The following is a 24,497-nucleotide window of genomic DNA, read 5'->3' on the forward strand; positions in this document are numbered from 1 at the left end:
TGTGTAAAAAAAATTTTTTTCTCAAAAATTAACATTTAAGTTGTTAGAATAGATGGTTCTGCTCATGAGGAAATTCTCATGCATTGTTCTGGAGTTCCTCTGAAATAATGAAATATTCAAGAAGGGTGTTGAATGGAGTGGTCAGGACTTAAGAAAAAGCCACTGTAGGATATAGGGTGGGTTGGAACTGAACCAGGCCAGAAGTTCCAGACTGTAGGAACAGAGGCAGTGCTGCAAGCAGCAGAACAGGACTGCAGATTATATTGATTTGGAGGTTTATGAAGCCAGTAGCAAACAGGGTCACAGGTAGGATCATGTCTCCTTATCTTGCTACCCAAGGTAACACACTTGCAATGATATAGAATTCAAATCCCACTGAATCATTTGGATTCTGATTAGATTTCTGTCAAGAGGGTCTTTGAACTGGATTAGCTTCAAACTGAACACTCCATTGAAATGAATAAGGGAAATTCATGTCTTGGGGCTTGGTCCTGTAGAATTATTCTACACAGTACCCCTCATTCTCTAATAACCTAGAAGGACCTTGTTTCCTTGTGCTCCCCATCTACTTGTCTGTATCCATTTGTCTCTTGTCTTTAAGTGTCAGCTTTTTGGGGCAGGGACCATCTTTTTGTTCTGCATCTGTACATTGCCTAGTACAATGGGGTACCGGTCAATGACTAGGGTCTTAGGAGCTAACCCAATATAAATAACAAAAATAAGGAACCATATCCACGATCAATAGCGGTTTGCAAGTCCACTCTTTTTTCTTTCACACACACTGAACCTGGTAATGAACCACGCATCTCAACAACTGAATCTCAAGATGCTGTGTGAGACAGTGATATCCTGACAGATTAATCCTGATGTTTAGACTAATTCCTCCAAAACTAATCTTCTGGGGAATAAATGCCAGGCATACGATTGTTGGGAGAATGTGAAAACCTTGCCAGAGTTCTGATGGGCATAAATCCAGACCACAGAGGGTATTGTATTACCTTTGAAGAGAACAAAAATCCTTTCAAAGGCTATACGGCTAGACTTGATTTAGACTTCCACTTTGTGCCTGAGTCCCTTCTTATTTAAAATCGCCCATGCTATGAGAAACCATTATAAGCCTATTCATAATTGCACACTCCCAGTTTGATTTTGGCAGGCCAAATACTATAGCTGGATTTTGTCAAGGATTAAACAAGCTGGTGTAGATATCAGCCTATCCAAACCCTCTCAGTCTGAAATGGAGCAATAACTTAACGTTTTCAAAGAAAGGAGCATGTTATGACAGGTGCTTACTGGTCTTTCACAAGGACCTTTTTATGTTTGTACTGGTGTCCGTCAGACTCTGAGAGAGATTGGTTTATTAAAGCCACAACTAACTGCTGCTATGCAGCAAACTCATAGCACAGCAAGTTGTGTAGCAATCAGTGATCCACAGTTCCCTTCTTCTCAAAGGAACTGTCCATCATAAACATTTCTGTTTGCGTTCTTTACTACTACTGCTGCACTGGGCGGGATAGGGTAAAATGGGACCCAGCTGCGGCTGCCCCTCTGATCCAGCACTCTTCAGACCCAGAACTCTGTTGGGGAGACCCCCTCTGGGATAACAGAAACCATATGATATACCACCTTCTCCCCTGCAATGCGGCCTTTTGGAAAGACACTGCTGGAAGCTGGCACAGCAGGTGAAGAAAGCAGTGCAAGCAGGGTCCAATGGACACTGGTGATAGCATCAGAGTGCTTTCTGCAGCATGAACTCAGAGCATTCTCTCACGCCTGTGCTGCTTGGCAGTTTACTCCAGTCCCTCCTGTCTCCTCCTCCAGTCCCCTTCTTTCCTTCCCCCTTTCTAGCTAATTCCCTCCTGACATAACCACACTGAAAGAATTTAAATAACCAAACCAACCAACATGACATTTGGAGCTTAGTCCTGGACTCATGAGCCCATTGAGTCATCGCACTGTTCATATTGCTTGTATGGTCTATCCATTTCTCCTACCTTGTATGTGTCTTGTCTAGTTAGAAGGTAAGATTTGGGGGCAGGGGCTGTCTCTTATTGTCCCTAGCACAATGAGGCTCTATTCTTGGTGGACCCCTAAGCTCTACTGTAATAATTATGATGAACAATGAAAAATAATTGATTACATCCACAGCTTCATAAATCGTACATTTAAAATATAATTTCTTATTTTTACCTTACAGGCCAGAACTTCCCTCCTTTCGTTGAGGATTTTGGCAAACTTTGGAGAACCAGGATGGTGACATCATAACTTAAGGCTGAAATCTGAGCTACAGCTCTCCAAATGCCCAGCTATGGGCAGAGGGGATGCTGTGTGGGGAAGGTGTTTGTCTAAAACTTAGCATTCTCTTCATATAATTTAGGGCAGTGATATGCAGACCTCACTGGTTCAGGAGCCAAATTGGCGATTCACATTATCCAAAAGAGTCACAGTTGTGCGACTTCATTCTTTCATTTACTATAGTACTATTCATATTTAAACAGTATGATAGGTGAAATATTTAGTTTATAATATATATTATTCTCACAGCACATATGTTAATAACTTAGTGCAAATTGATAACTTAATTGGGTAATAACATCCTGATTGGTTAATAATGTTAATATCATGTGTTGCAGGAGACACATTAAAGAGGCACTTGTGGTGCAGGTGCCTCAGTCTGAGTATCACTGATTTAGGGGCTATGAAATATGTAGTTCAGGTACCAATTGCAAGTTATGATGTCTCCATTCAAATACAGATAAGCAGAATGCAACTCAGGCTCTACTTTGCTGTGCTGCTGTTATTGCTGTTTTCTTTAAAATAAATCGTGTTAAAACTTGTTGTCAGTCAAAAATAATAATTAAAAACATCTTTCTTAAAAACATGCTAAATTTACATTGCTACTATAAAATCAAAATTTCTTGCTGCTGGTTTTTAGCATGTTGCTAACTTACACTTATTTTCTTTTCTCTTATTTAAACAAGGTGCATTTCTGCAAGACTTGTGCTATGTAACTTTCCTGTGTCCTATAGGCTGAGTGGTGGAGCAGTACAACTTTCATTTACCTGTGAGAAACTCAGTTTGACATGGAGGTACAAAAGTGCTTCTGAAAAGAGAATGGGGAATTCTGAAATCTATGCTGAGAAACAAAAACAGAAACTAATCTAGGGTGTGGTAGAAAGCCCAATTTTTCTTGGTCTGAGGATCACAAAGTGATTTATTAGTATTAATTAATTAAATCTTACAGCATCCTAAGGTAGGTATTATCTTCATTTTGCAAATAGGAGATACGGAGACACACACAGAATAAGTGACTTGCCAAAGGTCACACAGGAAGTCTGAGGCAGAACTGAAAATAGAATCCAGGAGTCCTGACTTTCAGTCTTGTGCTTTAACCACATGACCATCCATAATCTAATTTTTAAAGCCACTATCCATACGAATACCAAATGACACACAGCATTTATATGAATGGGCAAGGGAGTAAGATGTTAGGTCAGAAGATAGACTGAACCACTGCAGTGGTGCCAAAGTTTGGTAACAATATGTACTGATGGAGAACAGGCTGAGTGAGCTGGCTGTGACAGTATAGATATGAAAAATTATGTTCCAAAATTCTCTCACTTTCCTAGACATTAAATATAAAAATTTAAAATGTAACCCTGAAATGGACACTGGGCCAGATCTTCAGCTGCTGTAAACCAGCACAGCTCCAGTGAATGAAGTCAATTCAGCTATGCTATATTACACCAGCTGAAGAGCTGCTGTTACTCAGCCACCTTCATTTTATTTCTTTTTCCTTGTGGTTTTCTGTCACAAGAATCCAGAGTTTATTTGTAAGAGATTAAACTTTTTCTTAATAAAAACAAGCATGTGCGCACACTAAAAAGTCACATTCTGTTAGCCTTGATTACACTAGGGAAATTTTGCAAATATTTCCTGCTGAAGCTAACAGGGGTGGTAGCAACAGAAGGGCTTGTGTAGACAGGAGGTTGTTATTTTAAGTACTGTGTCTTAAACACCAACACCAGCATCAGCCCCTGACCCATTTATACCAGGGCTTCCAAGATTGCTACTGGTGTTGGAGCTGAACTGGTGGGCAACAAAGGGAAATGTCTGCAAACTTTCCCTAATGTAGACAAGCCTACTGCAAGAGAGAAATGTGCCTGAGCACAGAATTAGAAGTCAGAAACTTCTGTTTGTATTCCAGCTCTAATACTAACTCTATGGCCTTGAGGGTACTGTCTGCCTCAGTTTTTCCTGCTGTAAAAAGGAGATAAAATAATTATCTTACAGGGATTTTATATTATCATTGGTTTTCATATGACCTGCATTACATTTGGCATCTATAACTCACGTGTTTGTACAGCTGACGTTGTATGGCAACCCTAATACCCTCAGTGAGTCATACATGAAAAATCGAAACATTTCCTTTTAGATAAGGATGTAACCTCAACATTTTTAACCAAGACCTTTATAAATTCTTTGCTGGATGTTGAAATGTTTGGCCAACGTTAACCTTAGATTGAAGCTACAGTCTCAAGCTTAAGGTAGGGCAGTTTACCCGGCCGTCTCAGGGGAGGAGCAGTTAACAGGCTGGGGCAATTTGTGGGGCTGTCCCGGCTTTGGGGGCCAGTTTGTGGATGTCTTGGGTTTGGCTGGTGAGTTAACAGGCTGGGGCAATTTGTGGGGCTGTCCCGGCTTTGGGGGCCAGTTTGTGGATGTCTTGGGTTTGGCTGGTGAGTTATCAGGCTGGGGCAATTTGTGGGGCTGTCCCGGCTTTGGGGGCCAGTTTGTGGATGTCTTGGGTTTGGCTGGTGAGTTATCAGGCTGGGGCAATTTGTGGGGCTGTCCCGGCTTTGGGGGCCAGTTTGTGGATGTCTTGGGTTTGGCTGGTGAGTTATCAGGCTGGGGCAATTTGTGGGGCTGTCCCGGCTTTGGGGGCCAGTTTGTGGATGTCTTGGGTTTGGCTGGTGAGTTAACAGGCTGGGGCAATTTGTGGGGCTGTCCCGGCTTTGGGGGCCAGTTTGTGGATGTCTTGGGTTTGGCTGGCGAGTTATCAGGCTGGGACAATTTGTGGGGCTGTCCCGGCTTTGGGGGCCAGTTTGTGGATGTCTTGGGTTTGGCTGGCGAGTTATCAGGCTGGGGCAATTTGTGGGGCTGTCCCGGCTTTGGGGGCCAGTTTGTGGATGTCTTGGGTTTGGCTGGTGAGTTAACAGGCTGGGGCAATTTGTGGGGCGTCTCCTTTTTTTTGTTTGGTTTTTTTGGGGGGGGTTATCTGAATGAATCGGGGGCTCTAAAAAAGAGCTGCTGAGGGGGACTTGACACACTGCCAACTCGTCCCTCCGCAGAGTTCTCCTCTGAGGGCGTTTCCCTCCCCGGGGAGTGAGGCTGGGGGCCCAGTGGCACCCATGGAAGATGTTCCCTCAGCAGGACTCAGCCCCCTCCAGCCCAGCCGCCGCCGCCGCAGCCCGGAAGAGGAAGCGCCGCGGCCCTGTGGCGCGCTCTTCGGCTGAGCAGCCGCTGGTCCCTCTGCCCCGGGCGGCTCGCGGCGCCCCCTCGCTTCGCCGGCCGGCCTCGCGCGGGGAGGAAGCGGCGGGTAGGAGCGCGCCGGGGCGGGACGGAGGGACTGGGACAGGGGAGGGCTCTGTGCCGGGTGGGTGGGGCGCGCGCGCGGGGCGGATCCGGGCTGGGCACAGCGAGCAGGCTGTGGGGCTGCCTCGGATGGGGCGGGGGGCCGTTTGCCGAGGGTGTGGCCCGGACGTGGGGGTGGCTACCGCTCACACCTGGGGTCGGGGACAGTGACGAGTACCGCAGCCTCCAGCAGCCCAAGCCAGAATAACTTCCCCGTAAGTGATGCTTCGGGCTCTGCGTCCCCCTCCCCTCGCCCCCCCGGACCCCCCGCTCCCTTCCCTCCTGTGTCTCTTTTCACTCTGACAGGTTTCAGAGGAGCAGCCGTGTTAGTCTGTGTGCGCAAAAAGAAAAGGAGGACTTGTGGCACCTTAGAGACTAACCCATTTATTTGAGCCTGTATGGGCTGGCTAGCATCTATGCGCAAATAAGTGGGTTAGTCTCTAAGGTGCCACAAGTCCTCCTTTTCTTTTCACTCTGGGGCTCAGAGGAGGTTAAGTAGTTTGTGAAACTGGCCCCGCTGCTCTTCCTCTCTCCAGAATCAAACCCAGTCTCTTAATGAGTCCCAAAAGCCTTCTCCAGACTGGCAGGCAAATCCTGAGGTGGGAAATATGGGGTTTCCTCCTCCAGCAGAAGCCCAGCAAGGCACTGAGGTGTGAGATTGAGGCTGGCCGCTAACAAATGACTGAGGCCCTAGGTGTGAGTGATGGACCGGGTCAGCTTCCAAGTCAGTTCTTTGACTGGACCCGGGAGGCTGGCGTCCCTGGCAGGGGACTGAATAGGTGTAATGAGGGCTGGAAAGGGAAGGAGGAAGCAAGCAACAAAGAGGGGAAGACAGAGGGGATTTGTGAGGAAACTCAAAGAGGGAGAGGTTCAGGTGGGCTGCACACAAATTGGTTCCAGTAAGTGCAGAGATTTCTGTCACAGTTCTTGAGGGAATTGCACCTCGGACCCCTTCATGGGGGAGGCCTCTGAGATCTGAGACCTCTAGCCATCACCTTTCTTGGGGCAGCATCCCACCATCTGTTCCCTCCAGACAGGGGACTCAAGCTGCAGTTCCTCCTGCTTCACTGTGATTCTCTCAGCAGGTCTGACTTCAGTTCAGCACCCCCACTTCAGACAAGAACAGTGACCAGCCTACTCTCATAAAGTGAAGTAGTGTTTATTTAGAACAAAGGCTTTATAGAGGAAGCATATTTTAAAGAAAAGAAAAAGTTTATAGGCATGCCTAGCTTATCGGGTGTCACCCATCTTCCCCATGAAGACCCTGGCAAGTTCCAAAGTACTTCTAGTCCTGCACAGGATCTGTACCTCTTGGTCACACAGTCTCATGTCCATTTGTGGATCAAGGGTGACTGACCTCTCTCCCGGGTCAGAGTTGTTTCTTTATACAGTTTTCAGTTCTTTGTTTGCCAGGCCTCTTGAACCATTATATGCTCTTTCCTCAGGGGGTAAAACTTCCACAGACTTCTTACCTGCATGAGAGATTTGCATTAATTACCCCCAGTGCTGTAACTAGGCATAGTGGCGCCGGGGGCGAGCAAGTATATTTGCGTCCTCTACCATTTTTTTTTCATTTTTCCACCCAGAGGTGACACATGTATGTATGGGGGGGGGAAATGCAGGGTTACGTGCCCTTCGCCCCCAGATTTTTTGGTTGCTTCGCCCCTTCCCCCCCCTCAACCCAGACATGCTGGGTGGTCTGCTGAGGTGAGTCAGAGGGTGGAGGTGGTGTCCCTTCCCCCCCGACCAAGCCCTCAGCATGCCTCTATTTCTGCCCCATTATTTCGCTCCTGCAGTTTGGCTGCCCTGGTTATGGCTCTGATTACCCCTCAGTGATTTGAGTTCCTGCATGGAGCCAGAAATGCAATCACTAGCTAGCCCATAAAGATACATATAACATTTATAAAAAGCTGATACAATTGTCTTTGACTATTCCATGTGTTCATATTATCTGTCACATCTCCGCATAACAGTCTTTGAATGTTCCTTGCTTCTAGAGCATTGCATCCATCACTATTTCCTTGAACTAAAATATCCTCTACTATAGAATGGCCATTGCAGGAAGCAAGGTGGGCTGCCATGGCAGAGATGCAGTGTTGCTTGTATTGAATGAAGAAGGCCAGTATGTTTATGTATTATAAAGTGCAGTTTGGCTTGCTTGTGGAGAAGAAGGTGAAGGCTTGAACAACAACCTCTCCTGACCACTAACCAGAGAAGAATGAGAATGAAAAATTCCTGGCCCAAGTTTCAAGGCCTAAACTAATGCTCACAGTTGACTTCAACTACCCGGCTATCTTTTAGGTAAACAAATAATCAGGGCTCCTGATTTTTGTCTTTATGTGATAAACATCCCTGTTTAAAAAAAACCCCTGAAACTGGCATTTATCCAATAAACACCAGTAATGGTTACTTGTATCTAAGGGCTTGTCTTTGGGGAGTAGTATGTGGACTGCTGGGGTGTGATTTCTAAAGTGCACTAATGTGGCACATTAATTGGTCCATGATAACACTGCCGGTGTTCCCTAAAGTGTAGTAGTATTTGAAACAATGCTACATTAAAGTGCACTAGAGAACATTACAAAGAGATTACTCATTACAATATATATATTACTTGTTACAATATATTCAAAGAGCCATAAATCCTATGAATTTTTGTTCATCTACACAAAACTCAAAAGTTGCGAATAAAAAACCTGGGAAAACAGAGCCCCTACAAATAATGCTAAAAGTTTATAATTAGAGTGACTTGCAATTTTTTTAAAAAAGTGTCATATACTCTTATACATAAAGAAATAAACTGTTACATGTAGCAATAGGTTCAGCTGCATTATGGCAACAATTGTTGTTACAATAAATGGATTGTAAGTGTCCTCTTTTGTTTACCCGAGAATGTTAGTTCTTTAATTTAGCTGCAATAATCAATAACGCAGTACTAAAGAATTGTAGAGAAAATATCTATCTGTGAACACAAATAGTTTTAAAATCTCCAGTGAGTGTTACTTGGTTTAGCACAATTTTATATCTCCAGTGGTTTGTACCTGGAATACAGATTATCTCCTTAATATAGAATTTATGCCAGACATTATTCAGTGGGCCCGATCCTAAGCAATGGAAGTCAATCGTAGTTTGGCTATTAACTGAAGGAGGATAAAGAGGTAGTTTTTCCCATTTTTACTGCTTGATTCAGTAAACACAGAATCTGAATTTAAATTTGTTTTTTTTTTTTTTTTTTTTTTTGGGGGTTGTCGGGACCTTGGGAGGGAAGATTGTTATGTGAGTGTAGAGAAATTGTGCTGCAGTGTTTTGACAACACCATGGATAAAAATAGATTTTTTTTAAAGGATATCTTAATTTAACAATTTTTCTTATTTAAATTAAATACATTTTTCCTTTTAAAAATGAACCTGTTTTAAAATTAAATTTGAAATTGTGGCAGCCTATGGTAAGGCCTAAACATACTATAATCCATTAAACTCACTAAAATAAAAATAATAAAATGCTACATCAATGAGGCCTCCTAAAATTTTAAAGATGTTAAAAGGGGCTGCATTTTTAACTATGTACAGAATCAAGGGGAATATCTTTAAATTTACAGGATAAGAGGAAGCCTATTTAATTTTTGAGGTCAACTCAGGCTTTATAAATGTGTCACAATGTCATTAACTGTATTAAGTGTATATGTTATTTTCAGCCTTTACAATTGAATGATGGTATTTGCATTTTCACAAATGTGAGTACTTTCCATTTCTGTTGTGCAGAAAAGCTTCTGCCTTAATTGTGTTTGATTTCAATTTAGCTAGCAGAGAGAATATTTTCTTCATTTGGATCAGTTTAGGCAAAGTTGAAAACCCTGATTGGGAATTGAAAAAGCTGGAATGCTTGTTTTCCTCTTCTAACCTCTGAAGAAAAACCAGGTGCGAGAGGATGAGATCTATTCATTCTAATATCTTGAAAGACATGCGGTCAGATATTCAAAGATATCCAGGTGTCTAAAGATGCCAGTAGGCACCTAGTGCTTTGGTACTCTTGAAATCCTACTTGGGACCATCTGCATCTTTATGCATCTAAATACCTTTTAAAAATCTGGTCCATAGTTACCAGAAACAATCCGTCAATTCACTAACATCAGTTAATACTATCTTTATTTAATAAATAATTTAAATGCAAAACATGTTATGATACATTTTAATTATTTTATATTCAGCACATTTAAGGTAGTGTAATTTAACTAAGAAAGACAATTTTGAAATGTTGTTGTACATTTTTATTGATTCCCAATTTTCATCCAAATGCAGCTTGACACAAATCCCAAATAAAAAATTATTATCTAGTAAATAAGAAATGCATTAGTCACCATTTTCTAATATTAAAATATTAAAAATCTGAATAAATGTAAACATTAAGAATATGAATAAATGTAAGCAAAACTATGTAATTGCTTAAATGAATGTATATAGATGCACAATATTTTCCTCATTACCAAAAAGAAGTGCCAAATTTAGTGTAAAGACTATATTTGTTTGCAAATCAACATAATTAAATGGTTATACCAACTAATGAGAAAAACTTACTTTAGGGAAATAACTAAAGTACAAATACAAAACAAGTTTAAAAACAATTATTTAAATTGATGTTTCATGCTTGCTGATTTAAAACGCTTTAATTTAAAACACTCCACCTTGTTTGACAAACTGCTAACTTTTTGTATTATATCGCAGACAGACATATAGACAGACTGTAAATTCTTTAGGACATGGAGGGTCTTCTGTGTTTTTATAGTACCAAGCATAATGGGGCCCCAACCCTGGCTGGGGTCTTTAGGTGCTCCCAGAATACAAATAATAAAAATATTTTGCTGATAGTTATGCTAGCAGTACAAGAAATTAAAATAAGATCCTTGAAAAGTGTCAGTTGCCTTACAGTTATGCCCCTCCTATGGTTTTGTATAGATTTAAAGACATACTAGTAATTTCAAATTGAACTTTGTTTTACAGTGTTTCTTGAGCTGCCATTGCTGAGCATAACACCCTCCCTGAAGTGATCAGTGAGTCATGCTGTTGTAGGTGTTTATACAGCACTAATCACTGTGGTATCTACTGTAGACATAAATGCTGTTAGATACCTGCCTGAGGAGACATTTCCATTCCATGGTTATACTTTAATGCTGGATTGAAAACATTTTTACAAAACAAGTCCAGAAAAATTGTTTGTATTTAAACATGAAAGAGGTATAGTTAGTGACACTATGACTTAGCACCTTTTATCCTGTTAAGACACAGATTCATTTATCTGGGACTGATTGTACCGAATGCTTGAAGTTTTTCTTTGAACAGTGGTTCTTGCCATCATGTCCCACTTTTACCAGAACAAATGAGCTGCGTGACTAAGGACCAGAAATTGTGAGGCCGGGGGCCTGTTCTGTTTTACAAAACAGCCCCCTCCCTAGTGAACCAGGATTCTAAACTAGCAATTGCTATATGGTTGCACTGGGGGAAATGGAGTAAGAATGAGTCAGCAAGTTCTTCCCCTTTGGGTGAAATAACGTCAGTGCCTGAAATGCTTCAGAGTGAGTGCTGTTATTCTGTTTCAGAAGTGCAACGCCTGACAACATGGCCACAGAAACGGGGGAAAGTAGCTGCCCCACCAAGGGCAAGTCAGAGGCTGAAGATAGCTCTGGTCAGGTGATCACCATTGTCTTCCTGGCACTCCTTATAGACCTGCTGGGATTCACTCTCATTTTGCCACTCCTTCCTTCAATCCTTGAGTATTACAGCAAGAATGATGTAAGTAAGAACTAAACTCTACCTGCTGAAAATACAATCTGGACACAAGGTGATCTCAAAAAAGGGGATACAGAGGGAGGGGGGATGTGTGGGGTTCCCGTTCCCCTGACATAGCTCAAAAGCTACATGCAGAATAAACCCCACCCGCAAATCTGGGGTGTATTTAGATTGTTCTTATGGATTTGATTGGTTTGTTTTGCTCTGCTCAGTAAGACTTTCTCACCTTTGCCACTGAGTCAGGTGTCTATGTTTGGGGAAATCCAGAGATTACTGAGTGGCTACTTCTTGTAATTGTCCTGAATTTGCCCTCCGCCTTGCTGTTCTTTTACTAACATGTGGCTGTGGCTGCCTGGTCTCCAGTGATGAGTAGTCAGATCTAACGCTGGGCTTCCTGCTGCTGTGTGGCTCAGCCAGCTGAGTGAATCTCCATGAGGCGTGAAGCCCATCTCTTGGTAACAAAGTCTGCAGTCTCTACCCTGTCTCTCTTGGCTGTGTGAGTGAGGGGGCCAGAACTGTCTCTCAAGCTCTGTAGGGTAGAAGGAGCTTTACTTTGGCTTCTTAATCCAGCCTTAAGTGTCCTTTACAGCACAAACCCATCGAGGTGTGGTGCTGTGCATCCATTGTTCCTCCTCCGTCTCTTGCGACCTGTCTGGCTGACTTGCCATTTCTCTCTCGGCTATACTCTCCTCTCTTCCCCAATGTTCAAATCTATTTACATGACTACTCGATTACCAGTGCCAGCAACTAGGTTGTAATGGAAAATATTGAATTCTTTGTTGGCAGTAGGTTTTATGGGTAAGTAGATGCCTCTGATTAAAGCAATACACAGAGCTAGCTCTTCTGGTGATCTTTTTTTTGAGATAGTCCCCCCACCTCATTCTGTCATTGCCTTAAGCCCTCTTACTCTATCTCCACCATTCTAATTCCCTTTCCTGTGGCTGCCCTCTTACCCTGCGCTGTTTGGGTGGAGATGGGACATGTGCTCCTGGTCCCCAAGCACTCACACACTTATGATCAGCAGGAGGGAGAAGTCCCCACTACTGGGTCTTCTTCAGAGCAGATTAGCAGAAAGCACATTGATGGAGCAATGAGCATCTGGATACAGCTAGCAAAATGCCAGTCAGCATGCTGCTGAGGTAGCACTGAACACCATGATTCCATGTCAAATTTGGTACTGTTTGTGTAAACTGGGGACCCTCTTGAAGCTTTGCTTCCCCCCACCCTCACTCCGAAGGAAGGATTCATGAACCCCCAAAGCCATCTATGGCTAGACAGTCTGTACCTGTCAAAAACCAACGCCTTGATTGACAGAGTCATGAAGAAACATGTCACAGATTCACAGGATCTGTGCTACACCCCAGCTTTTAAACAGTCTCTTGGAAGAACTCCTTCAGCATGGCTGACCCCAGGGAGTCCCACTTTTCCTTCAGGGGAGGTCCTGCAGTCTTACTGCCTCCTAGACTGTAGTCTCTGGCCTACAGCACTCCTGCTTTATACTGAGCTCTGCCCAGTAAGTGCAATTGAAATAGACTTGTACGCTCTTCAGGGTCTAATACACCCTTGCAAGTATTTGCAGTGACACCTAAGCAACATTTTCAAAACAGGATAAGCGTTATTAGTCAACTGGAACACAGCACTGGAATTCCTTAGGTTATCATGGAGAAATAAAGGTTAAAGCATAGTCCATTCTGATCAAGCCAGAGCAATTCACCAGGCCAAACTGTAGTGAACTTCATTTTCCAGCTCACTCTCTCTAATTTCCTCACTCAGTCCCAGTGGAGAGCCCACCTCCTTCAGAACCAGAAGCCCACACTTATTCTCTGTCTCTGTCCTTTGTTCTCAAGGTCAGGTCTCTGCTCAGCTTCTCTGCTGAGAATGTCAATTCATGAGTCATTGGCGCTTTACTCCTGTGGGGAATTCTGCACCAAAAAAAATTCTGTGCACAATATTTTAAAATTCTGTAAAATTCTGCGTATTTTATTTGTCAAAATAACACATTATAATCATGCCAGTTTCAATTATTTTGGTAATTTATTTCAAACTACCTGTCAACAAGTATGTCTGTAACAATACAGACAACAAAAAAAGATTCAGGAAATGTTTTTTGACAAATAGATTATTTACTAGGCATATTTTATTCATATAGAACTTTGAGTAATAATTCATTTAAACTACAATATAGAAACATATTTCCCACATCCCTCAGAAGCAGTACAAAGGCCTGGGAGAGCCAGGGGTAATGCAGGAGCCAAGGAAAAGGGAAATAATTGCTGCGAAGGCACCTGGGATTGAACCTGGAAGGTTGTTGGGTGTGGATGGGAGAAGTATGAAACAGTTTTTTTTTTGGGCGGGGGGGGGGATTGTTAGGGAGTTGGGGAATCTTCCCCATGCAGACTGTGGCTGACTCCTAGCCTCTCCCAATCAGTCAGGCACATCTGCTCCTTTCCCCATATGTCCGTGTCCTTACACTCCCACTCAGCCACCCCTTGTCCCCTATCCCCATGTATCCCTGCACCCCCACTCAGCCACCCCTCCTCCTCCTGCCCCCATGTGTTCCTGCTCCCCCTTCTCTCCATCCCCATGTGTCCCTGCACCCCCACTCAGCCCCCTCTCCGCCATGTGTCTCTTCACTCCCATTCAGCTATCCCTCCCCCATCCCCATGTATCCCTGTACCCCTACTCAGCCACCCCCTTCCCTGTCCCCATGTGTTTCTGAACCCCCCCCATGCACCCCCATCCCCATGTGTCCCTGAAGCACCTTTCAGCCACCCCACCCTCCATTCCTACGTGTCTCTGCACCGCCACTGAACAACACCCATCCCCATGTGGCCATGCACACCCACTCCCTTTCAGTCCCCACTCCAGTCTATCTAGCCCTTCTGAACCCCAGTGTATGTGACCCCGCAGCAGCCCCGTGTGTCCTGCTCTCTCTGTCCTCTCCACATCCAGTGCTCTCTCACCTGGCCCCATGGGCAGGGTGCTGTCAGGAACACAGTCTCTGCTCTCTCCCTATCAGATGCTGACTGCTATGGCTGGGGAGCAGTGAGCCATCTGCCTCTGTTCTGGCACCACAGCAGCCCCTGGTAGCCAAAAGGTGTAACTGCAGGTCTTCTTCAGCAGAATGTATTTTCTGAGGAGAAAAAAAAGTCTGGGGGACACATGAATTCTGCGCATGTGCAGTGGCATAGAATTCCCCCGGGAGTAGAGCTTGCATTGTCTCTCTGGACCCCCTGTTGATCTGGGTCAGTTTCAGTCAGTTTCTTAACAACTCTGTTCTGTTCACCCAGACAGCAAGGTGACGCGCAGACCCATGTCTCTTAATCTTCCCTGAGAACAAACTTAATCCCTTTTCCCTCTATTGGGCAGCAAAGCAAATTATGGGAGAAAACGGAGGCACACAAAGCCTCATAAAAATATTACAAAAAGTTCCTACTTTGTCGCAACATGTTCCTCACTCAAGTAAAATATGAGGAATTTGGGCTGGGCTGGTGGCCTAGTGCTTTGAATAGTGAAGTGTAAACCTTGGGTCTCCTTCCTACTCCCAGTCTATTGGTCCCTGAGTCTAGGAGGTGGGAAGGAGACACAGAGCCTGTTCTGTTGTTCATCAGCATCCCTCCCGGTTAACTGAGTCTCTTTAATGAGGGGCTGTGAAGCTGTTCATAGCCCCTTTCTCTTTGGTAGGAGGCTGGTGATGGAGACACATGGTTTCTAGGGTGGGTGTACAATGTGGAAGATAAACAGGGAGAGTCTCAGGACTCTAACAGGAATGTAGAAGACCTGGCCGGGATGAGATATGAGTTTGTAACTCAAATTGCGGCTTTATTATGTATAAAATCCAGGCTTAGCAAGTGTAAGAGTTAGTGCCTAGCTCAGTAGCATTTATTCACCATCTTCTGCTCTGTGTTCCAGTCATATGTTTCCATAGGGCATGATGGGGCAAATTCTACCCCTGCTGTATGGTTGCCAAGGACTCTACCTGGAGTGGAACCAGCCTGGCTCTGCTGTGTAGGGAGGGACTGGATGCTAGGAGCCAGCACATGGGCTTTGCATCCCATTCATGCTTCAGAACCCTGCATTGGTCTATGGGAGTCTGTCTGTGCCACCGTGGAAGAGATTTTGAGAGAGAGAGGAAAGGTCAAGGGCAGAGTAAATATATCTGTGACTACACTGATCCATCAGGCATATACCCCATACATACACCTGGGGAAGGAAGTTGTCTCAAGTGGCATTTCAGAGACAAAGCAATGCTACATTTTTGCAAATAAAGTCAAAGCCTGCAAGAGAGAGTTTGTTCCCTAAGAACCATTAACTGTATGACTTATGACTCTCTTTTGTAGGATGGTTTCTATCTATCACTTCAGCATGGTGTGGACTGGTTTGCTGCAGTGGTTGGGGTACCTCTGGAGAGGAAGTACAACACTGTCTTGTTTGGAGGTATGAATGAACCTGCAATCTAGTGTCGTTTTCCGGCTCTCTTCTATGGTAATATTTTTATTTGTAAACATATGTCACCATTATTAAATTTGGACCACAGATACCACAGTAAAAGATGCCCTAGAAGTACCCAAGAGAAGCAGATTATAAATATTTGGTAAATGATACTGCTTATATGGAACTGATAGCTCTGACTAGTCAGGCAAGCAGTTCAACCTATTCCTCAGTCATGCTTCCTAGGCCAGGCCTGCTGTGCTTTACTACTTTAGCACTGAGTTTCCCAGGAATGGAGACAAATCAGCAGGGGGTGTTGAGTGACTAGAGGCTCACCATTTATACCTCAGCCGGCAGCCACACTCCAGTGTCTATGGAAGGGACGTGGCAGCTGTTCTGCAGAGTGCAGTACTCTTTGTTGCCACCAAGGCACTTCTGTTGTGACTGGTTTCAGAGTATCAGCTGTGTTAGTCTGTATTTGCAAAAAAAAAAAAAAAGGAGTACTTGTGGCACCTTAGAGACTAACCAATTTATTTGAGCATAAGCTTTCGTGAGCTACAGCTCACTTCATTGGATGTATACTCCGATGAATGCATCCGATGAAGTGAGCTGTAGCTCACGAAAGCTTTATGCTCAAATAAATTGGTTAGTCTCTAAGGTGCCACAAGGACTCCTTTTCTGTTGTGACTGGGTCTTCTCCAGCTCCTCCATAAGTCATTGCAGGCAGCAAAGCAGTGAATCAAGGACTCTGAAAGGCTAATTCAGATTTGTTAATAGTGAGCAAGGGAAGGCAAGAGGCCTGTGTGTTGGGCCAGATGTGTAAACAACCAAGTTTACATTCTTGGCATAGGCTATGATGTTGTGGTTTAAGCTGCACCATCTGCATTACGGTACCCTTCACTAATGCTTCACACTTCATACATCCAAGAGACACGAGTGAACATTTCAGGATTCTGGCTGAGAAGGGGGAGCAACTGTTTTCCCCTGCCTTCTTCCTCCCTTCCCTGTATGAGACAGAGGTAGTGAGGAAGGGGCACACTTGTAGGCACAGCAATCATTTTGGGCACCAGCTGCCACAGCTGATGTTGGCAGCCATCTGTGGAGACCACTGCTTATCATAGCAAATGTAATCATCTCCTTATTGCTTCGTACTTCCATCCTGCACCTGCCTCGTACCCACCTGTTGTCTCTTGTCTCATACTTGGATTGTAAATCTCTTCAGGATAGGAACCAACTGTTTGAAATATGTTTGTACAGTGCTTAGCATAATGGAATTGAAGCTCATAGTTGCTCCTTCAATGCAAGTAATAATAATTAATAATTAATGTCCATCCAAATGAGAATTAACCTTGCTGCCTTCATTTGTGAGCTAAAGCTGTAAGTAGGTGTATGGCTTTTGTTTTGTTTTGTTTTTTTGTTTCATTTTTTTACTTTTTTGTTGTTGAGCAACCACAAAGAAATTATTCTCCCCCAGATACCCAAATACTTGATGTGAAATCCTGACTACTTTAAAGTCAAGGGGAGTTTTACAGTTTTACTATTCAGTGGTACAAAATTTAACCCATGGTCTCTGTGCATTTTCAGCCTTGATAGGTTCTCTAAGTAAGACATATAAGCCAGCTCTCTCCTTTAAAGAAAAAAGCTATAACAACAAAGCATTTTCTTGGCAGTCTGTCACAAAGGTATTACAAATTAATGAGGGCACTGAGTTAGAGATGGCAAGAGAAGAGAGGAACCGAAGATCACAGGGACAGAATGTAGGTTTCAAGGAATCTCCTCAGATATGTAGACTCACTGCCATTTATGTGAGGGAGTCACATATCCCCGATATGTCTCACTGCTGCCTTTGATACCAAGGGCAGAAAAGATAAGCTAATTAAATGTGACAGATCCAAGTTCAGTTAATCAAAAAATTACTTAAAAGAATGGTGTGTTATACTGACTGGCTGTTAAATCCTATATTATCCTCTCTCCATGAACAGGAAGAGTTTGCAGTCAGAGATAGAAAATATCAGAGAATTTGCATTTTACTGACACACCCCTTCTTCCCCCATAAGTCTCAGAGCTTTCCCATCTTGTTCTGGTTTGTCTGCATTTCCGTTTCCCTTGAAAACCCAGTTAAATTCAGTTAAATAAGAACTTAGCCCCAATATTTTGGGGGTGTTTGCATTCCAGGGAGATAACTGCTGTTCATGGCCACAGTCTGACATTATAATTGCGTATCTTTTATATGTGTTTGAGTTGTTGGTTTTTTTAAGGGCCATAGTGAAGTGATAGGCCTTAAGCAGTTAGGCTGCCTTTGTGTTTAAGACTGAGGCAGCATGTCTTATGATTAAGTCTAATGATCATCTTTTCTAGGTCTGATTGGCTCCATCTTTTCCATCCTGCAGTTTTTTTCCTCTCCGCTCACGGGTGCTGCGTCTGACTGCTTGGGGAGAAGGCCGATCATGTTGTTGACAGTGGTATGTCTGGCAGCCTGACTAGAATCAGCATAAATCAGATGTACAGAGGGAGGCCAGTGTGATTAGTGCACAGCACTACTCCTGGCCATTGCTGCCTCCTCTGGCCAAGTCACTTGATCAAACTTGGGGGTCTAACATTAGGTACTTAGGGCCAGATTTTAAAAGGTATTTAGGTGCCTAAAGGTGCAAATAGGCACCTAGTGGGATTTTCAAAAGCGCTTATTTAGGCAACTCAATACCATTGACATTCTAACATGTAAGATCACACCACCTGTACAAGTGCCTACATGTGGATTTAGGTGCTTGGCTTTAGGCACTCAGTCTGAAAATGTTGGACTTAATCTTTTTGTCCCTGAGTTCTCCATCTGTATAACAGGGATAATAATATTATGTACTCCAGCCCCTTGTAAAGTACCTTGGGATCTTTGACTGGAAAGTATTTGATGGAAGTGCAACATATCATTTATTTATTGTATTAATGAACATTCACCAAACAGTTTCTCTCTTTGGTAGCTGTTACAAATTCAAATTTAGGGCTCTGATTATAGGTATAATACAGCGCAAGTATGAACATGCATAAGGGATCTCGGCAGCAAACGACATACACAACCCATCATCCAATAAAGTCTTTGCAGATTAATGCATTAAGCATGTGTGAGTTCAATTATTATTCACCAAAACTGAGGGCTAAAATTGACTTTCAGATCAGTGGATTTTGTCTCTTCTTTTTGTCTTAGAATGTTTCTGGGTTGCAGATTTTATTTAAATATTTTAATTATACTGGAAACCATTTCAGTGGCTGTCTTGTAAACAAAATGGAGCAAGTTGTACAAAGGTGTTCTAAACACCTTTCAATGCATAAAAAGAATAGATTTTGTATCGGACAAACTTCCTCTTAACATAATGTACAATAGTGGATTATATGAAATGATTACAGATGGGTTCTCCTTATCGGATTTTTACTGTCTGACATTCAGAGTAGTACATGTCTGGTGAAATGCCAGTTTATTCAAGAAAGCATTTGTTGTTTCATGACTAATGGAGCAGACATTGATTTTGCTTTTCAAACACTAGTCTAGCTAGAAAATAATCCTAAAATGATGCTGATTTTACTGTTTTATGTAAGAGAAATCTCCTCTTCTCTCTGCAGGTGGGGTTGATAGCATCGTATGCACTCTGGGCTATCTCTAGGAGTTTTGGTATTTTTCTTCTCTCCAGAGTCCTAGGTGGAATAAGTAAAGGGAATGTCAGCCTGTCCACTGCTGTAATTGCTGACCTGCACTCTCCAAAAACTAGGAGCAAGGGCATGGTGAGTTACAAATGCTGGCTATACGGATGGGATTTCTTGTTAATTTTTCATAAGAGTTGCATGTTTTGTTAGTTCTGATATATTTTCACTGATCAAATGATAATGATGACTTACATTTGTAGAGTGTCTTTCTTCCAGAAGGATGCTAAAGCACTTTACAAATTGACTTACCAACTTTATTTAGGAGTCATTTCACTCGCTGGTGAAATGCAACCAACTCTGGTGTGGAAAGCAATACTTGTATAGCATTGTAGCAACTGTTAAAGTGTCAGTACACTTCCTGTACTATAATGTTTATCTAACTGAAACTATAGGGTGAATTTTTGGTAGGCAGAATGTTATAATCTCTGTATTCTGGCTAACTTGCACATGGGGATAATATGTGGAGATTTTTAAATTCAACAATAATATTGAGTGCTGATACAGTGCTTTTCATTTTCAAAGCACTTTCCACACCATAATCCTCACTATACTTCTGTGTGGTAAGCAAGTCAGTAATACTATTCTTATTTTACAGATTATGAACTTGAGGCAGAAATACTAAGAGGCTGGTCTCAGGCCCAAGGTGGATTCAATTGCAAACAGGGTTAGAACTCTGGTGTTCCTGTTTCAGTCCTGTATTCAGACAGCAAGTGGTCAAGCCCTAGATTTTTTTTTTTTAATGTTTCCTCTTAAAGACCCTGCACTAAATTCTGTGCTAAATTCTATTGAAGCCAGAATGCGTGCACAGGGTATAAATCGTCACAGTATTTAGCCTCCTTCCTCCAGCATTATAGCCCCAATCTGGTGCATTGATTTAATGCTGAACCGGAGAGAAGACAGCTACCTAATGAATCACAGAATAGAATATCAGGGTTGGAAGGGACCTGAGGAGGTCATCTAGTCCAACCTCCTGCTCAAAGCAGGACCAATCCCCAATTTTTGCCACAGATCCCAAATGGCCCCCTCAAGGATTGAACTCACAACCCTGGGTTTAGCAGGCCAATGCTCAAACCACTGAGCTATCCCTCCCCCTATGGGGCACCTTTACTATTTCCTGCACCATCATGGGTTTTTCTTAGAATCCACCAATCCTAATTCTGCCCTGGCCCAAGCCTGCTCACCTTTATCTAACTTGTATTTATAGGGCAGTAGCTGGGAATTGCAAAAGAACCATGAGGGATGAGAAACAACATTATTACCACCAAGGTGGTACACATGATGCCCTGACACCATCCTACACTGAGCAGCTTTACAATCTAAAAGCACATCACAGGGTGAATAAGTCCTGAACTGCATAAGCACATAATTCACAAGCTTCAGCTCTGTTGCTGTTATCTCTGCCTTGCCATTCATTGCTGTTTGCCACACACTTGCCCCTTCCCTCAAGGTGGTTGTGGAGTTTTTTGGCATTTGCTTCATGGATGTTTAGCAAGAGACAGAATCGCTTTAGAACTGTCTTTCTGAAATGGATCAAAAGGTGTTTAATTCCATTACCTGCATAATTGATCACGCTTGATGTTGTGTTAGCATTTGGCACTACAATTTGGCTTCTATTAGAGTATGACAGACTTAACAGTTATCCAGTTTTACAAAAGAAAAAAGAAAAAATCTTGGTCATGAATAAACCTATGTCTAAAACTGCAAGTTTACTATATCTCAACAGGCAATGATTGGTGTTGCTTTCTCACTTGGATTTACCGTGGGGCCTATGATTGGAGCTTACCTTGCCATGGAAACAGGGAAAGGAGAAGTCTTCTATCTTCGGTCAGCTTTGCTTGCGCTCATGTTTGCTGTTACTGACTTAATTTTCATCTTCTTCCTGCTTCCGGAGACACTCCCCAAAGAAAAACGGGTAAAATATGCTGAAAGTGGCTCTGAAAATCCATATTTCCTACAGGCAAGGGCAGGACTTGAAAATTATTGAAACAGTGGAAATGTATGGGGAGGGACACAAACTCAGGGATTTGGTTCAGTCCTTAGACCAGAAGTTAAACCCACCTAAACTGGCAATGACAGAAAGTAGCAATTGCGATTAGCAATCATGTCCTAGGTACTGCACTGCATCAAAAATGCTTAGATAGTTACCACTGAATTTCTGTTGGCTACACTAAACTTCAAATTCTTCAGAAACTGATGGGGCCAATAGATAAACCCTAGAATACTATGTCACCCTGAGCTGGTCCAATCTAATTTGAAAATTTCAGACAACATTCTAACTCAATCATGAAAATACAGTGAAATTTCTTTAAGACATGATTTCTTCAATTAGCCAAAGCAGGCCATAAATTGGTTGTCTAATCTAAACTAATCAGGATACAGCTGTCAATAACAGTCTGGGAATCTCTTTCTAATTGTCAATATTTATAATGTGCTCATCATTGTAGTACCTAAGCAATGTACCGGACTAAAAATACCATGAATGCTCTACTTGGTGTGGGAAGGATTGAAATTTCTGTGTCTCACTCGAACTATGAACAAGAACTCCAACTTTGAGTGCATTATTAATTCTCCATTACTGCTGCACCAACAGCAGCCATGGGGAAAATTTAGTGGGTGCAGAGCACCTGCTGGCACCAAGCTCCTCCCCTCTGACCCCCTCCCCCTGTGCCTCTTGTGTGCCGGCGGCCCCGCACTTACCAACTCCTCCCCTTCCCTTCCAGCGCTTCCTGTGTTCAAGCTCCAGGAGGGAGGGAGAGGAGCGGGCATGGGGCGTGCTCAGGGGAGGAGGCGGGGAAGAGGAGGGGTGAGGGTGGAGCAGGGGTGGGAAGAGGCAGGGCGGGGCTTGGGGGAAGGGGTGGAGTGGGTACAGGCCTGGAGTGAAGTGTGGGGAAGTCGAGCACCCCTGGCAATATGAGAAGTCAGCGCCTATGGTCCCAATGATGCCCCAAATTTTTGGGTGCCCTACACAGCCATGTATGCTGCATATGCCTAAGGACGGCCCTGAAACAGGTTCCTCTGTAAGTCCCTGGAGACAGAAACTTGTAGCATTGGACCAAATTCAGCCCTGGGTGTAAGTAGGTAAAACTCCATTGACTTTAGGGCTTGCAGCAGGGCTTATGCAGTGTCATTGTCTCTGTCCCTCCCGCTAAGTAGCACCCAGCCCTTCAAACATACCCTCCATTTACAAGGCACTTGTGGAATGGAGAACCCTCTGTCTCTATATTTGGGCATTTAGAATAGCATAGGAAAGTTTGCCTGTGCTATTCCAGCCATGGCAAAAACTTTAGACCTTCCCTAAGTGATGCCAGCAGGGTGTGTTGTGTGAAATGGCGGTTCCTTTATTCCCCCGCTGTGATTTTTTATGGCTCTTTCATGCATCATGTCGTCTGAAATCCTAGCTAAAGACTTTGACACTTTTTCCCTGTGTACTTTTAAAAATTCAAACTATTCCTTTTGCATGTTTATGGCAGTCTGTTAGGGCTATGGACTCTCTTTGTAGACAGAGATGGTGTGAGAGTTCATTAGCTAAGGTCTGGACAGTGCTTTGAAGATATAAAGTGCATCCGTATTATTATGTAGGGATCTTCAATCCATCTTGTGGCTCCCCCATGCCTGCCTCATGAAATTATGATTCAGACCTGCCTTAAAGAAACCACTCCATTTAGCAATGGTGATTTCATATATTTAATAGTTTTCTCTAATTCGCCCCACCTTGATTTTTAAATCCAAATGCTTTGATGGTGAGATAGTAATTGACTCCACAGAGCAATCTATTGTGGGATCACAGAAGGCTCTGGCTAAGGTGAGGCATAAGCAGCAAGGGTAGATGAAGTCTTAAAAAGCAGGTTTCAGAGTAACAGCCGTGTTAGTCTGTATTCGCAAAAAGAAAAGGAGTACTTGTGGCACCTTAGAGACTAACCAATTTATTAGAGCATAAGCTTTCGTGAGCTACAGCTCACTTCTTCAGATGCATATCGTGGAAACTGCAGCAGGCTTTATATATACACAGAGAATATGAAACAATACCTCCTCCTACCCCACTGTCCTGCTGGTAATAGCTTATCTAAAGTGATCATCAGGTGGGCCATTTCCAGCACAAATCCAGGTTTTCTCACCCTCCACCCCCCCACACAGATTCACTCTCCTGCTGGTGATAGCCCATCCAAAGTGACAACTCTTTACACAATGTGCATGACAATCAAGTTGGGCTATTTCCTGCACAAATCCAGGTTTTCTCACATCCCCCCCACCCCCATATCTCCTGCTGGTAATGCAGGAGAGTGAGTTTGTGTGTGTATGGGTTTGTGTGTGTAAATTGGTTAGTCTCTAAGGTGCCACAAGTACTCCTTTTCTTAAAAAGCAGAGATTCCCCTCAGTGAAAAATTAGCAGATAAAAAATACAGACCACATTAGCACAATGTTTCTAGAAAGGATTTTTTTTTTCTCATGGTTTCCCAGTAGGTGTCAGTGGCTGGTTAAAAGGGTTGCAAATGCAAACAACAAAGAAGTTGCTTATATGCTACACATTGGGTCATTGGATGTGATACAGATCGTGTAGCTGATTGCACATGTTGCATGTATTTCAATAGCCCTAGGGGACCTGATCTTTGGGGCTTCTATGTGCTAGTGTAATACAAACAAATAATAATGTATACCTTATAAATATGCAAGGCCTGTGGAGCCCATCTGGACAACAGGGAAGTGAAGATTGGTGAATGGAATAGAGGCAAACTTGTCCTGTCCATTCTTAATAACAAAACTAAGAGAGGTAAAGTAAAAGCGGAGAAATGCTGTTATCTGCTGGTTATTTTTATTTGGTCCCTGACATATCCTGGCTTCAGGGTGATATGGGTATAAGCTAACCAACAGCCAAAATCAGTCTGTAGGTGCTTGGGGTAAAATTGTGCACACAAACCTGTTGTTTATATGTGTGTATCTGGTAGACATGCCATTAGCTGATTG

The 24,497-nt window shown here is 43.1% G+C and overlaps 1 protein-coding gene across 9 annotated transcripts in view; it reads left to right on the forward strand.

The window, feature by feature from the left end:
* Window positions 1–5,470: 5,470 nt before the first annotated feature.
* MFSD10 (major facilitator superfamily domain containing 10) overlaps window positions 5,471–24,497 on the forward strand; it is a 35,530-nt gene continuing 16,503 nt past the window's right edge. For 2 of the 9 annotated variants that reach the window (XR_014711468.1, XM_084627304.1), the window contains exons 1-7: window positions 5,710–5,846; window positions 7,775–7,932; window positions 11,222–11,414; window positions 15,752–15,848; window positions 18,201–18,304; window positions 19,455–19,613; window positions 21,259–21,447. Coding sequence is in view for 8 of the 9 variants with exons in the window: in XM_084627304.1 (XP_084483430.1) it covers window positions 11,241–11,414; window positions 15,752–15,848; window positions 18,201–18,304; window positions 19,455–19,613; window positions 21,259–21,447 (723 nt within the window). In the remaining variant the exon portion in view is untranslated. Of the gene's footprint in view, window positions 5,597–5,705; window positions 5,847–7,774; window positions 7,933–11,221; window positions 11,415–15,751; window positions 15,849–18,200; window positions 18,305–19,454; window positions 19,614–21,258; window positions 21,448–24,497 lie in introns of those variants that run through there. The other 7 variants (XM_084627299.1, XM_084627300.1, XM_084627302.1 and 4 more) reach the window with 7 other exon arrangements.

This window comes from Lepidochelys olivacea (genome assembly GCF_965140295.1).
Source record: "Lepidochelys olivacea isolate rLepOli2 genome assembly, chromosome: 4".
Lineage (NCBI taxonomy): Eukaryota > Metazoa > Chordata > Testudines > Cheloniidae > Lepidochelys > Lepidochelys olivacea.